Source organism: Carassius gibelio, chromosome B3 (assembly GCF_023724105.1).
Source record: "Carassius gibelio isolate Cgi1373 ecotype wild population from Czech Republic chromosome B3, carGib1.2-hapl.c, whole genome shotgun sequence".
Taxonomy (NCBI): Eukaryota; Metazoa; Chordata; class Actinopteri; order Cypriniformes; family Cyprinidae; genus Carassius; species Carassius gibelio.
In genome coordinates, this window is record NC_068398.1 from 20,205,398 (window position 1) to 20,218,785 (window position 13,388).

Here is a 13,388-nt window from a genome sequence, read left to right on the forward strand (position 1 = left end):
TCAAGTAACTGGATCTCTCTCTCCCTCCATTATATTACAGAAATCTGAGATTGAAAAAGTATATAAATGGTTTCCGTATATATATATACACACACACACACACACACACACACTTTACCTTTAAGAATGTATGTTATACTTTCCATTGACAAACAAAAGGACATGATGTTGATACACTGTGCAATTGGTACAAATGTAATGGCTGGCTTTTCCACTTTCTTCCAATACATAGGTATTAGACGCTTTGCTTGAAGTATATATACAGGTGCTGGTCATATAATTATAATATCATCAAAAATTTTATTTATTTCACTAATTCCATTCAAAAACTGAAACTTGTATATAATATTCATTCATTACACACAGACTGATATATTTCAAATGTTCCCAAATTCAGTAACTCAGAAAATTAGAATATTGTGAAAAGGTTCAATATTGAAGACACCTGGTGCCACACTCAGCTAATTAAATGGTCTCTCCGTATAGTTCTGTAGGCTACACAATCATGGGGAAGACTGCTGACTCGACAGCTGTCCAAAAGACAACCATTGACACCTTGCACAAGGAAGGTAAGACACAAAAGATCATTGCAAAAGAGGCTGGCTTTTCACAGACCTCTGTGTCCAAGCAAAATAATACAGAGGTAAAGGGAAGGAAAAGATGTGGTAGAAAAAACTGAAAAAAAAAAACAGTGTACAAGCAATAGTGACAAAGTTATGTTCTCGGATGAAAGTAATTTTTGTATTTCCTTTGGAAATCAGGGACCCAGAGTCTGGAGGAAGAGAGGAGAGGCACACTGTCCACTTTGCTTGAGGTCCAGTGTAAAGTTTCCACAGTCATCGATGGTTTGGGGTGCTATGTCATCTGCTGGTGTTGGTCCGCTGTGTTTTCTGAGGTCCAAGGTAAACACAGCTGTATACAAGTTTTAGAGCACTTCTCAAACTCGCCAGTCTGATGTTAGTCATGATGTTAGGTGTGGGTAGACTAATACCTGTTTTGCCTGCCGCCTACTGCTTCATTATGCCAAAAAGTGTAGTTCACTTAGCCCTTTTCCTGTCAGGGTGGTAGCGGAAGAGAAATCAGTTGCAGGGATAACAAAGGTTTGAGTTTCAAATTCAAAACCGGAATGAAGCCACAGTCTGAGAGGATAACCAGAAGATATTCCAGTCGAATCCAAGAAGGTAAATGTCAGCTCAGCAGGAGGCCTCTAGGGGAGGGGTTCCTGAGCAATTGGCAGAAAGTAACAGCACAAGAGCAACAAGACAGTTCAGCTCTAGAGAGCCCTGGTTGCCCACTGATAAGCAGGGGCTCATCAGCCAGTAGGGCCCATACGCCAACACCGTGACCTATTCCAGTCGAGGCAACTCGGGCCATCCAATCACGTTGTTCCTCCTCTATCGGCCGGTAGTGCTCATCCGTTCCAATACAGTGAGGTGCTCTGGTTGTGCAACGGCTCGAGACCTCCCGACCGGGTGTCCCAAATCACATAGTCCAATACTAGCAGCCGGTAGGGCCTCTCTCTCCAAATATGTTGCTCCCACTGGAGTTCATAGGCTCTTCCGACCTGCCAACCAGCTGACTTTCTAAATATCAGCTCCGCCAGATCTCAAAGCTATTGTGGGGGGATCATTAGTCTGGCGGCTGTCCTTTCCGCTTTTGTTTTTTGGAGGGTACTCTAGGTTCGGGCCATTCCCGAGCTCGGAGCCCTTCCCCGGACAGCACGCCAAATATGCATTATAAAACTTCAGCTAATTATATATAAGTGTGAACTCGTGAATTTAATGCAAACAAACAATCAGACGAGTAAACACGGTCTGCCTTGTTGATTCAATTCATATCTAACTTCTCATAGTCAGGTAAATACTGAATTTAATTCCTCAGAATTAAATGCAGTTAACCAGTCAGATGAGTGAAGACGTCTGGTTTGGTAAGATTCACATCAAAACAGAAAATGATGTAATACACGCGTTGCCTCAGCAGCAGGCGAGCCACTTAATCACACAAACAGTATTAATCTCCTCGGAGATAAATAGCTGCAGCTGCGAGCTCACAGAGGGGAAGGAACCACTGCGCGTGCTTCCGAACCTCGAGGATGAACTCTAGATCTTTTAGAAAATGGGTGGATAAAGGAAGAGCCATCTTCAACCGGTCCCCAAATATGCGAGAAGTACAGTCAGCCCCCTTATTTTTCCCCGAGAGCTGACTGCGCGAGCTGTGTTCCTCGTTAATGCTGCGCGTTATAAAGTTAAGGCATAATATGGTTGTGAAACTGATGCTTGTGCAACTGATGTCTGTGCAACTAATGTTTATGCAGCTTATGTTTGTGCAACTGCGAGCTCATCGACGCCCTCCGTTTCAATCTCCTCGGAGAAAGAAAGGTGGTGCGTCACGGGCGTTACTCGGGGGAAGGACCGCAGCTCGGGCTTCTGAACCCAGAGATCGGGCAGATCTGGCGGGTGAGGTAGGAGATAGGGACGCGCCCATCTCCATACCCTCCAGCAGATCTATCTGCGAACCCAGCGAATGCAGCCACAGCTCCGCCTTGGCGAAAGCGGGACTGACACCGCGATAAATGTAATTTTATTAATAAGATTCGAGAGGAGCGTGTCAGATACTTAGCCTAACCAACACAGGTGGACCATAATCAAGTAATCAATCCCATAGTATAAATATCGCTGACTTACCTCTATCCATTGATGGTTTATCAGCATTTTGGTCCGCATGCATAGCACCATGTCCCAAAACCGAGATTCCTCGTCCGAATACTCATCCAGCTCTTCTCCGGCCCCATCACCGCAGCCAGCCGGCTCCAAGGCCACTCCTTCCCGGCGTGGCAACCAAATCATGCCCCAGACTCCAACCCGTGGGCGCGGTACGGCGCGAGCAGCCACTCGCCTCCCAAGACGCCTAGGCCTACCTTCGCCGCCTCCAGCGAGAACCGCGGCTGACTCCCCCATGTCTTCCTACCGCTCGGCCGGGCCTATGATTCCGCCAATCGAGAAATGGACGGTTGTCGAGTCTGTGGCAGGCCCTGTCCAAAACCAACATCATACCTTCAAGCAAGTTGAATAAATCCGAACTTTACGACTTGTATGCAAACTCTCTAAATAATAACATTTCTCCTCAGTCAACCCCAATACCAAAGAAAGGAAAAAAGAAAGGAGTACCTCGAAATACGCATCAAAGCACTCCACCATCCTCCGCCGCAAGGCCTAGCTCCGGGGTGCCCGCTATGTCGGCTGGAGCCCAGCCTCCCACTGCGGCTTCAATCCCAACAGCACAGGGCCCTGAAGCTCAAGGAGGCTCCTGGCCACCTCCTCCACCCATGTCAGCCCCATTGTACGGAACTTTTAATACTGACCCCGCAGCCCAGGCAAGCGCTTGGCCGAACAGTTCACCAAATACAGCGCCACCTCCCACTTCTTCCAGCTTCGGGCCCGAGGCTCAAGCTAGCGCTTGGTCGAACTGGCTGTCACATTATGCCCCGCCTCCCCCCTCTCCAAGCCCACTGCTCATGCTAACGTTTGGCCGAACTGGCCGCCTAACACAGCCCCGACTCTCGCCCATCCAAGCTTCGGGCCCACGGCCCAAGCAAACGCCTGGCCATGTTGCCACCATCCTCCTCCAAGCGAAATCCACCCATTCACTCTTCACGGCTACACCAATGACCGCCCCATCAAACGCCCTCGCCCTCGAACCTCTCCAAGTGACTCACAGCATCCGAGCACAGATATTAGCAGGTGGGGATGTAGATCTCTCGTCTCTCCTTTCTCTCCTGCCCACTACCGATTCAACCTGCCAAATAGACTGCGGGGATTTCTTAGTCACGCAAAAAAATCCAAATCCCCTTTAATCTCGATTACTCTCCTTCTACGAATTCACCATTGCATTCAACTGTTTCACCGAGATAATCTGTTCAGCCTTCCCCCACAGGTGATGCGAACTCAATCACTATTTGTCGATAATAGCCGAACCCGCGTTGTCCTATGGAGGGGGGCACTTTTACACTTACCACAAGCTTTTTTCCGCTAAATGCGCTATCCGAATCACTCAGTGGAACCAGTGCCCTTATTGGGGAGCGATCGACTCCGACTAGGACACCCGCGTATTTCTAGGCTGTAGGAGCATTTCGTGCGCAGGCTGCAGGTCCGTGGCTCACTCCACCATAACCTGCCCAAAATAAATCCGGACGCAACTCAACACTCTGATACTCCCCCGGCAAAATCCACCAGCTACATCCCAAGATCAGCGACCTCAGCAAACTCACGTCTAGCCCAACCAGGAGCAGAAAGCACGCAGCTATGCATCGCTTTCAACAGCGGGAGATGTATCAGACAGCACTGCCGCTACCTACACTGCTGCAAGTTCTGTGGCGGTGATCACGTACACATAGTTTGCCCTGTGTTTAAAGCCGTGAATAAAAAATCTAAAAATTACCTATCGACTCCTGTGAATATCTTTCGCATGACCATCGAACTAGCACACCATCCCGACAAAGAATTTACAAATGATCTCCTGTCTGGCCTCAGACACGGTTTTAACCTGGGCGTCATATGCGAGCTTTCCCAAAACACGGTCTGCCATAATCTCCAATCCGCTCTCGCAGAGCCCGACATAGTAGTTAACCTTATCAAAAGTCGAGTCAGGCTTCATGATCGGGCCCTTCAATAAACCCCCCTTCAAAACGTTCAGAGTCAGCCCAATCGGAGTTGCTACTAGAAAATTTTCAGGTAAGAAACGCTTAATAGTAGACCTGTCATCTCCGCATAAATCCAGTTCCGAGCATCAATAGTTTGATACCTCTCGATGAATTTTCACTCAAATACCAAGACATAGATCAGGCAGTCGAACTGATTAAAATGGCGGGCCGAGGAGCCTGGCTAGCAAAAATAGACATCATTTCTGCTTTCAAAGTGATGCCTATCCATCCGGACTTTTGGCACCTGTTCGGGATACGATGGCTAGAGAAGTACTATTTCGCCGTCCGGTTAACCTTCGGATGCAAAAGCAGCCCCAAAGTTTTTGATATGCTATCCGAAGCTGTTTGCTGGATCCTTTCCAACAATTATGCAAGCCCATATATTATCCATCTTTTAGATGACTTTCTGGTCATTTCATCGCCCAAGGCAAACCCAGCCGCCCATATCCGTTTGATGCCGCAAGTACCAAACACACAAATAAACCCTCCCTCCTTCCTACAGTCGTCAAGGCTTACCCGTCTCTTGCCGTGAGTAGCAAACCTCCCATAAGACGCCGACGACAGCCTAACGACCACACAAACCTACCTTTTCCATCCTACGGCCTGCGAGGCTCACCCAGTTGTTTTTGGGGAACAGGAAGGATGCTGGCAAGAGCCTCCTGGCCACCTATCGTTACGTTTTCTGTCCCACATCTGGAGAGACTTACCCTTTTGATGCATGTGCTCCCTTCGGACGCCGGCGAGAGCCTCCCAGTTAGACAACCTTACCTTTTCCTTTTCTGTCGTCAGTGAGGCTTACCCGTTTGATGCGCGTGCTCCCTTCGGACGTCGGCGAGAGCCTCCTGGACAGACTTCCTTTACATTTCCACTCTACGGTCGGCTAGGCTTACCCGTTCGATGCGTGTGCTCCGTTCGGACGTCAGTAACAGTCTCTCGGCCACGCAACTTACCTTTCCATTTGACAGTAGGCGAGGCTTAACCGTCCGGCGCTACGAGTCTCGTCCTCTCGCCAAATCCTGCTAAATAAAAAAAATAAAAAAAACTCTCAGCTACCCTCACATCTTTTAACCCCGCCTGGCGAGGCTTACCCGTTCGATGTTCTGAGTTTAATGCCCCATCGGATGCAATGAGAGTCCTCCCAGTCGGGTTTTCCTTTCCAAACGCGATCTGGATTCGCCTTTTAGATGTCTCATCTTAGCTTTGCTCTTTGACTATTGCTTAGTCTTTGAGGAGCTAATAGTGACAAACATTTTCATAAATGATATTACTCCGATTATTTCACATTTGTGAGATCTTCGGAAATACAATACATACAGTTACAACACATTACACATACCATCTGAACAATAATGCACATGAACTCATATAAAACATTTCAGAACGTGAATATAACTCATTAACACTTAATTTCAGAGAACTTAATATTATATTATAATGAAACTCACCAAATCCGGGGGATTTCAATACACCATTAATCAGTAGCCTCGGGCTCTACAGGGCTCGCAATCGTCTATAATCCACTCCAAAATCAATCATTTATCACTAGAATGATCCAAATAAGGTTAATATGAGGGTTACAACATCATACAAATTTGTATCTACGTATATTAAGCAAGGATGAACTTTATATTTGCCTCCACTTAGATTTCACTCGCGATCTTTGAAACTGGTACTCTCTTCTCTCTGCAATTATGCGTCTCATTTCAGTGACGTCATACACAGCGCCCGTTTTTCTTTTTTCTTTTTTTTGTTGACAAGGACACACTTTAATTATTATATAGCATTTAATTATATAAAATGTTCATTACACACCAGAACAACTTTTACAACACATTATGTTACACATATTAACACATAAGCCTATTTCAGCATTTTGAGTGAGAATATAATTATTACAAATTATATTTATTTTTCTGATCAGCTCAATCTTTGACCTGGGTTACACTGACAGAACATGCACACACAGAGACCTCGACACGTTATGTGTAAAGACATATTTAGTAATAAGGCCTTCCATACTTTATAGCTTCCTGGTCACTTACGTCACCCTGACCGTGACAACACGCTCTTTCATTAGACAGATAACACATCAAAAGTCCAATAGGCCAATAGTTTATTTAATCATATAATTTAAATGTAAATGTTTTGGTACAGTGGTTTACCAGAAAAATTTGAAATGTCACGTCATGCCGAAAAAGTTGCAGAATAGAGCACATGGCAAACAACCAAATGGCAGCCATGTGCTCCAGACAGACCAGGACACAACATAAACAAACCCAGATCAAACCGGCACCTTGACATTCCCATACAACTTGCTAATATCAATGATAAACAGAAGTCAGAATGTTTCCGATGACGTGCATACTGCTCCTATCATTCATGAACCTTCAATTTGACCTATCCTGGCCATAGATTTGCTGTAACAAAAGCCTCCTCACAGTCTACTAGTCATAATGATTTCAGCAAAGATCAGAATAAATCAAATTTAACAATGTATTATTAGTCAGGTAAAATTGTACCATGCAAATTACATAATTAAACAATAAGAAGCCAATTTAGAAAGGCATTTAGATAATGCAATTATGAATCACAATGTAACCGTGTGGCAACCCGCTCCTGTACATAGACACTGTAACCATATGGGAAACAGCCAAGGGTTCCACGAATAAGATAAACAAATTTAACATATAGTTACAGATTGTCTAAGATGCAAAGCACTAAGGTGTTTTATGTGCACATTTAGTAGCACCAACAACTATACAGTGTGCTCTATGGGCATAATGTGTTTAATCCATTTGTGCCCAAATTTTTCTGAATGGTTTCATACATATAGACATGTTAATAGTGTCTTATGTGTACATGTTCTGCATTTATTTTCATATTTTAATGTGTGGCAAATATGTGTGCAAATGTATGTGTCCCTTCAATGTCAAATTTTAATAGGAGGAAAGAGAGCATTTAGCATCAGACTCAAAATAGCTGCTTTCAACAGATCAATCCCAATAAATTATAATGCATAAAAGTTGAAGAACATTCGATGCCAACCCAAAAAAAGGCTGCATGAATCTTATAATCTCTTGAATATAATAACACAACAAATCCACTTGTCTTAAAATGATGCAGCCATTAAGATGCCCCAACAGGGTATTGTGTATCAGAAAGTAAAAAAAAAAAAAAAAAAAAATCTATATATCTATATATATATATATATCTGCATAATAAAAAAGGTATACCTGAAAGAAAATTACACATTTAAGTAAATAAATATAAATAGTATGAAGAAAATATTACATTATAAAAAGTATACCTGAAAGGAATTTTTTTTTTTTTGGCCCATAGTATTCAATGGCTGAATGTACTGTCAGGGACCAGTTAAGCTCGGTCCCATCCACCTCACAACGATCACTCTCCCCAGAGTACTAATCACCCACACCTGCACACCATTAGCATCCTCATCACAGCGCACCATAAAACACTCACCACAGCACCAGGGGGCTGTTCCATAAAAGCAGCTTAGAAAAGCAGGGAATAAAGTCCAAAACCTGACTTGAATGAGCCGAGCTAAACATCCGCGCTTAAATTGGTTCCATAACAGTAAGTTGAGGATCATGTGATTTTACTAATTTGAGTCAGGTTTAAATAGTCTAGATAATTGCGCGTGCATGCCATTGTTTAAAAGTCCTGAAAAGTCGAGCATGGGTCAATCAATTTACTGTGGGCTACCATGGCAACAAAAGGAAAAGATAGAGCAGCGATGTTCACGGCAACGGAACAGCGTTTGCTATTGGAAACATATGAAGAATTTAAAGATGTCATCACCAAAAAAGGCAATACAGCGGCAATAAATAAAGCAAGAGAGAAAGGTTGGCAGGAAATTGCTGATCGTCTCAATGCGTAAGTAGCGGTGTAAGCTATTTAAAATAATTTATCAACATTGAATGTGTGTCACAATACATTGCAAAGTTTGTGTGTGAATAACAGTAACGTTAATTGCTTTCACGCAGCAGCAACTTAAGTGAAGGAAAAAGAACCTGGCAGCAGGTGAAAATAAAATATAAAAATATAGTTCAGAATGGTAAGTAAATCTAATGGGATGTATATATGTAATCAATGCCAGCTTGAAGTTACAACTATTCAGGTTTTTTTTTTTTTTTTTATGTATTTTTTTTTTATTGCAGCGACCAAAAAGAAGACTGAGGTTGCTGGCACTGGGGGAGGGCCACCACCAGCCAGCTTCACTCCTGCAGAGGAGCTGGCTTTGGAAATTAATAAAGGGAGGCCCGTCCTTGAGGGAATAGAGGGGGGGACATCATCTAAAATGATATCACATAGTATAAGGAGTGAGCATATAAAAGGTGTGTGTGTTTTATTAGCATTATTCCTCCCTGACTAACTGATTTCCTCCTTCCTTAGGCATTGTAAACCTAAGTACATCATAGCAGTAATGTCACGTAGAAGTACTTGTGCTACTGTAATGGTATGGTGCATTTTGGTAAAAAAAATATATATTTTTTTCTATCAAGATTCTGTATGCTGTATGGATCCACCAGACATCATGTTGCCTGTGAGTATGAGACCTTTTAAATAAGACATGTAAGCAAATGATTTTAACTGAGTTTAATCAGTGGTCACAGGGAGAAGTGATGGGAGTTGAAGCGGATGAGGAGACTGTGTCTGTATGTTCAAGGAGGCCTGAGGTAGTCACAGGTTCCATGTGATACTTTTATTGACTATAAAAAAAGTGTACTTGTGTGATACAATGATCATAATGTGTTTTCAGGATGCTGACACTGTTCTAGAGCCCTCTCAGTCTGGGACCACATGTGACAAAGTGAGTATTAAGAAATGAAAACAATGTGACAAGAGTATTCAATGAAATAACTTAAATCTATGTTGCTACAGAACCCAGAAAACATAAAAGGAGTGTATAAACGCTACCTCCTTAAACAAATGGAAGTGATTGATATCGACATCCAGTATAAAAAACTGAAGATGAGGAAGTTGGAGCTGGAAATTCAACAGCTACAGAAAAATGCAAGTAGAACTACCATTTTTAAAAAAGGAAAAGGAAAAAAAAAGACCTTTTTGATCACTTTCCACAACATTTATTTGTGTGTTTTCACCCCTAACAGGCAGATTCACTCTGAATAAAGACAAATCACATTATATACTTTGACTTCTGTGTGTTTGTTCAACTAAGGAGAAAGTTGAGGGGCCAGTGGAACATTTTAAAGGCTACACATGTTTTAGATCATATTAAGCAAAATAATTATTTGCATATGTGTCTCGTATAAGTCTGCCTGTTTCGTTTTCTTCCAATACTGCCTCATTGCCCCAGTCTTCCTCTTCAGCAATCCTTGGTTGCCTCTCTCTCCTCAGACAAGCAATGTCATGGAGCACTACACAAGCAACCACAATGTCACATGCCCTAGGTGGAGTCACTCTGAGGTGCTTCAGGCACTGAAACCTTGACTTTATCAGCCCAAATGCCATCTCTATACGACCTCTTGTGCGTGCATGGGCAATGTTGTAGCAGTGCTGTGCCTCTGTCTGGGGCTCCTGCATAGGGAGTCAAGAGGTAAGGCAGGCATGGGTATCCCTTGTCTCCCAGCAAAACTCCTGAGAATTCTCCTGCATAGACAGAATGAATATAGATATATAATGTTTTTTTTCTTTTTATAAGACTTTTTGCGATTTAAGTGATTACTAGCATACCTCTTGCTAGTTGCTGGTAGAGAGCTGAGGCTCTAAAGATTCTGGAGTCATGCACAGAGCCTGGCCATTTGGCCTCTACATTTGTGATGATGCAATCTGCATCACTAATCTAAAATAAATTTAAACCTGTAGGTCACTACATTTTAATTGCAATGAACTAAACACTGGTGCCCAGTTTAGTACAGAACACTCAGTGCTAGAGCATAGCCTTCAATATCGTCTCAGTGGGACCGTACCTGTACATTGATGCGGTGTACTGATTTCCTATTCACAAAGTCCGCTTCATGTGGACCAGACGGACACTTAATACGCACATGGGTGCAGTCCAATGCACCGATAACATTTGGGAAACCTAGGAAAATTATTTTTTTAAGTTTTCCCATGTAAAATCAACAGTCAAGAAATATTTCCATGTTTTATAGTTATTTGAACTTACCAGCTATTACCAGGCATGTTTAATGGTACGAATAGCTTTGTGGCCAGGGAATGTGATGAACACATTGAGTAGTCTTTTTAAAGAAAGGTACACAGTTCGTACAGAGCGGCAAACTGATGCTTTGCTGATATTCTCTGCATCTCCAACTGTGTACAAAAATGTTCCACTGGCAAAAAAGCGAAGTGCAATGCACACCATCTGTGGGACTGTGAGCGCTCTGTTGCGGTGTCTATTATTTGCAATGTATGGGCTTAGTAATCTACAAATATATGCAATCCCATCTCTTGAGAACCTATATCGCTCATACAGGTAGCTGTCATTAAAAGCCAATGGGTCTGACCTGTCTCTGAAAGTTCTCTCTCTTTGAAATGCCCTCCGCAAGACTATAGCTCCCTCATCCACCACCTCTTCTATGAAAGGACATGCCATGATTAAGTTTGGAGACGAGTTCAGCTCCCTATTTATATACTTTTAATTAATTACCAAACTCATTAACCAAACTCACCAATTAAACACACAAGTTTTGAACATTTCTTAGTGTATTTATACCTTATAATTTCTTACATTTATTAGTAAAGTACATTTCCTTATTTATTTATATTTAAAAAAAAAATATTAATAGTGGTTAAGTAAAATAAAATTACATCGAAATACCAGCAGGTGAGTATAAATGGTATGCTCGTTAAGTCTGAACTCAGACTTAGCCTGACAGTTAGCCTGCCCCGGACCAGGTTAATTTGCCATCATAAGTTGCCGGGGGAACTGAGTTTGAACTTTTTTAAGTTTGATTTATGAAACCGAATCTACCAAAAATAAGCCTGACTAACCGAAATAAGCCTGGCTTATACTCTAATCTTGGTTTATGGAACAGCCCCCAGGTCAACATCAAGCCTCCAACAGGAATATACCTTATGCTGACCTGCTGATGCACCAAGGATTCGAGATGTAAAGTATATTCACCTCTGAAACACTAACCTCTGGGTTGTTGCTTGCAGGAATCCAGCTTATCCCCCTGTTACCTGTGATCCGGTGCTCATCTGAACTTCCGGTGTTTCCCTCTGAGCTTGCTTGATTGTGTCCACATCTGAAAGAAAAAGACAAGGATTAACGTACTGGGACAGCTTGGCATTGACATATCTTCAGTAGATGTTCTCACCTGCATTCAGCCCCGCACGGAGTAATCTGCACCGAACCTGCACCAGAAGTCACTGAATGCTCCCCTTGATTTAGAAAAAAAACATGGTGTTTGGATTCACTTACCTCTGCCTCTTGTATATATCCTGACAGTAGAATGTGTTTTTATATAAATATGTAAATTCCTTACTTATTTGAATTTAAGCATTACAATGAAATCATAAGCTACTAGTTGTAAATAGAATTAGGGTCCTTGACCAATTCGAATGAAACCCATCCAAACGGGATAAAGGGGCCTCAATATTTTGCCCTTTACAAGACAATGTCATAAAAGGGAGAAAAATATAATTTACAGCAATTAATGTTTTAGCTCTTTATCTTTCCATTCTTCCTTTTGTGTGAAATTCCCGGAAGCTTGCTTCCTGGAATTAGGGGTAGGAACTTGAAAGCCTACTGTGACCGGAAAGAAATCCCCTATACCCCCTCAGGAGACTCTCGCACACTACATGGGGGACTACATAATCCCACTCTTTTACTTTGACATGACGACAAAGAATTCTTCAATTTCAATTGGTTCTGTGACCCAGGGTCACACCAGGGTGGAGTCAGATAAATATTCTCCCAGAACCCCAAAGACCAGGAGATCAGAGCCCATTGTTTTGTGATATGGCCTTTTGCATTTCCTAAGGAAATTATTTCACTCCTTGCTTATGTGTAGTAAACAGATTAAATGATTATGCTCATGGCCCATTATAGATCAACTAACATGATCCATACAGGTGCCAAAGCATTTGCTTACACATATTTGAGAATCGAGATATTTCATGAAATATTTAACAGGGTTGGGAATATTTTAAATAATAAAAAAAAAAGCCAATATCAGTTATGCAGCGCTATCGTGACCTCTGTGTTATCACAAGTATGATAAATATTTTTGACTTCATCACTGATACAACATACAGCAGTGTTTTCAGAGAACCTGAAAGAATGAAGTCCAATCAAAGACATAATGATCTCCTCTCCCTGCTGTCTTTCTGTAGGTTCAGATGCAGGTGTCAGAGTCTCTCTCTGCTGCGCAAGCACTGGCTGATGATGTGGATTATCATGTGTTTTCCTTCAGATAATTTGGGAAAGTCCGATCAAGAAACAAAAAAATAGCCCAGATCCCTTTGTGCAGCTAGCCCTGAAGCTGCCCTACTACAGTGTACTTCATATCTTCATCATGACAAAGCGAAAGCATTGATGATGGTAAGCATGCGTGAGAAATACTGAGGGTCAACATTCCTAATAGATCAATTTGTCTCATTTGTTCTGTTCATACTCCTATTCAGCTTGCAGTACAGTTCCAAAAATATAATTTAAATAACAGGAAGTTGTTTTCTAGATCACTGTCTCATTTGTTAT

At 42.4% G+C, this 13,388-nt stretch overlaps 1 protein-coding gene and 1 pseudogene across 1 annotated transcript; both read left to right on the forward strand.

Annotated features, from left to right (window-relative positions):
• LOC127952278 (carnitine O-palmitoyltransferase 1, liver isoform-like) overlaps positions 1-13,388 on the forward strand; it is a 30,686-nt pseudogene that overhangs the window by 16,480 nt on the left and 818 nt on the right.
• LOC127951856 (uncharacterized) lies at positions 8,041-9,879 on the forward strand. The gene is made up of 8 exons (XM_052549934.1): positions 8,041-8,593; positions 8,704-8,774; positions 8,878-9,054; positions 9,223-9,263; positions 9,334-9,396; positions 9,480-9,530; positions 9,602-9,737; positions 9,836-9,879. The coding sequence occupies exons 1-8, from the start codon at positions 8,424-8,426 to the stop codon at positions 9,844-9,846; spliced, it is 720 nt and encodes a 239-aa protein (XP_052405894.1). The 5' UTR covers positions 8,041-8,423; the 3' UTR covers positions 9,847-9,879.

Bases quoted from the DNA above. Each gene is read 5' to 3' on its own strand.
- LOC127951856 (XM_052549934.1), top strand. From the start codon at position 8,424: ATGGCAACAAAAGGAAAAGATAGAGCAGCGATGTTCACGGCAACGGAA. The intron at 8,775-8,877 runs GTAAGTAAATCT...TTTTTATTGCAG, and splicing joins TAAAAATATAGTTCAGAATG to CGACCAAAAAGAAGACTGAG. The intron at 9,531-9,601 runs GTGAGTATTAAG...ATGTTGCTACAG, and splicing joins CTGGGACCACATGTGACAAA to AACCCAGAAAACATAAAAGG.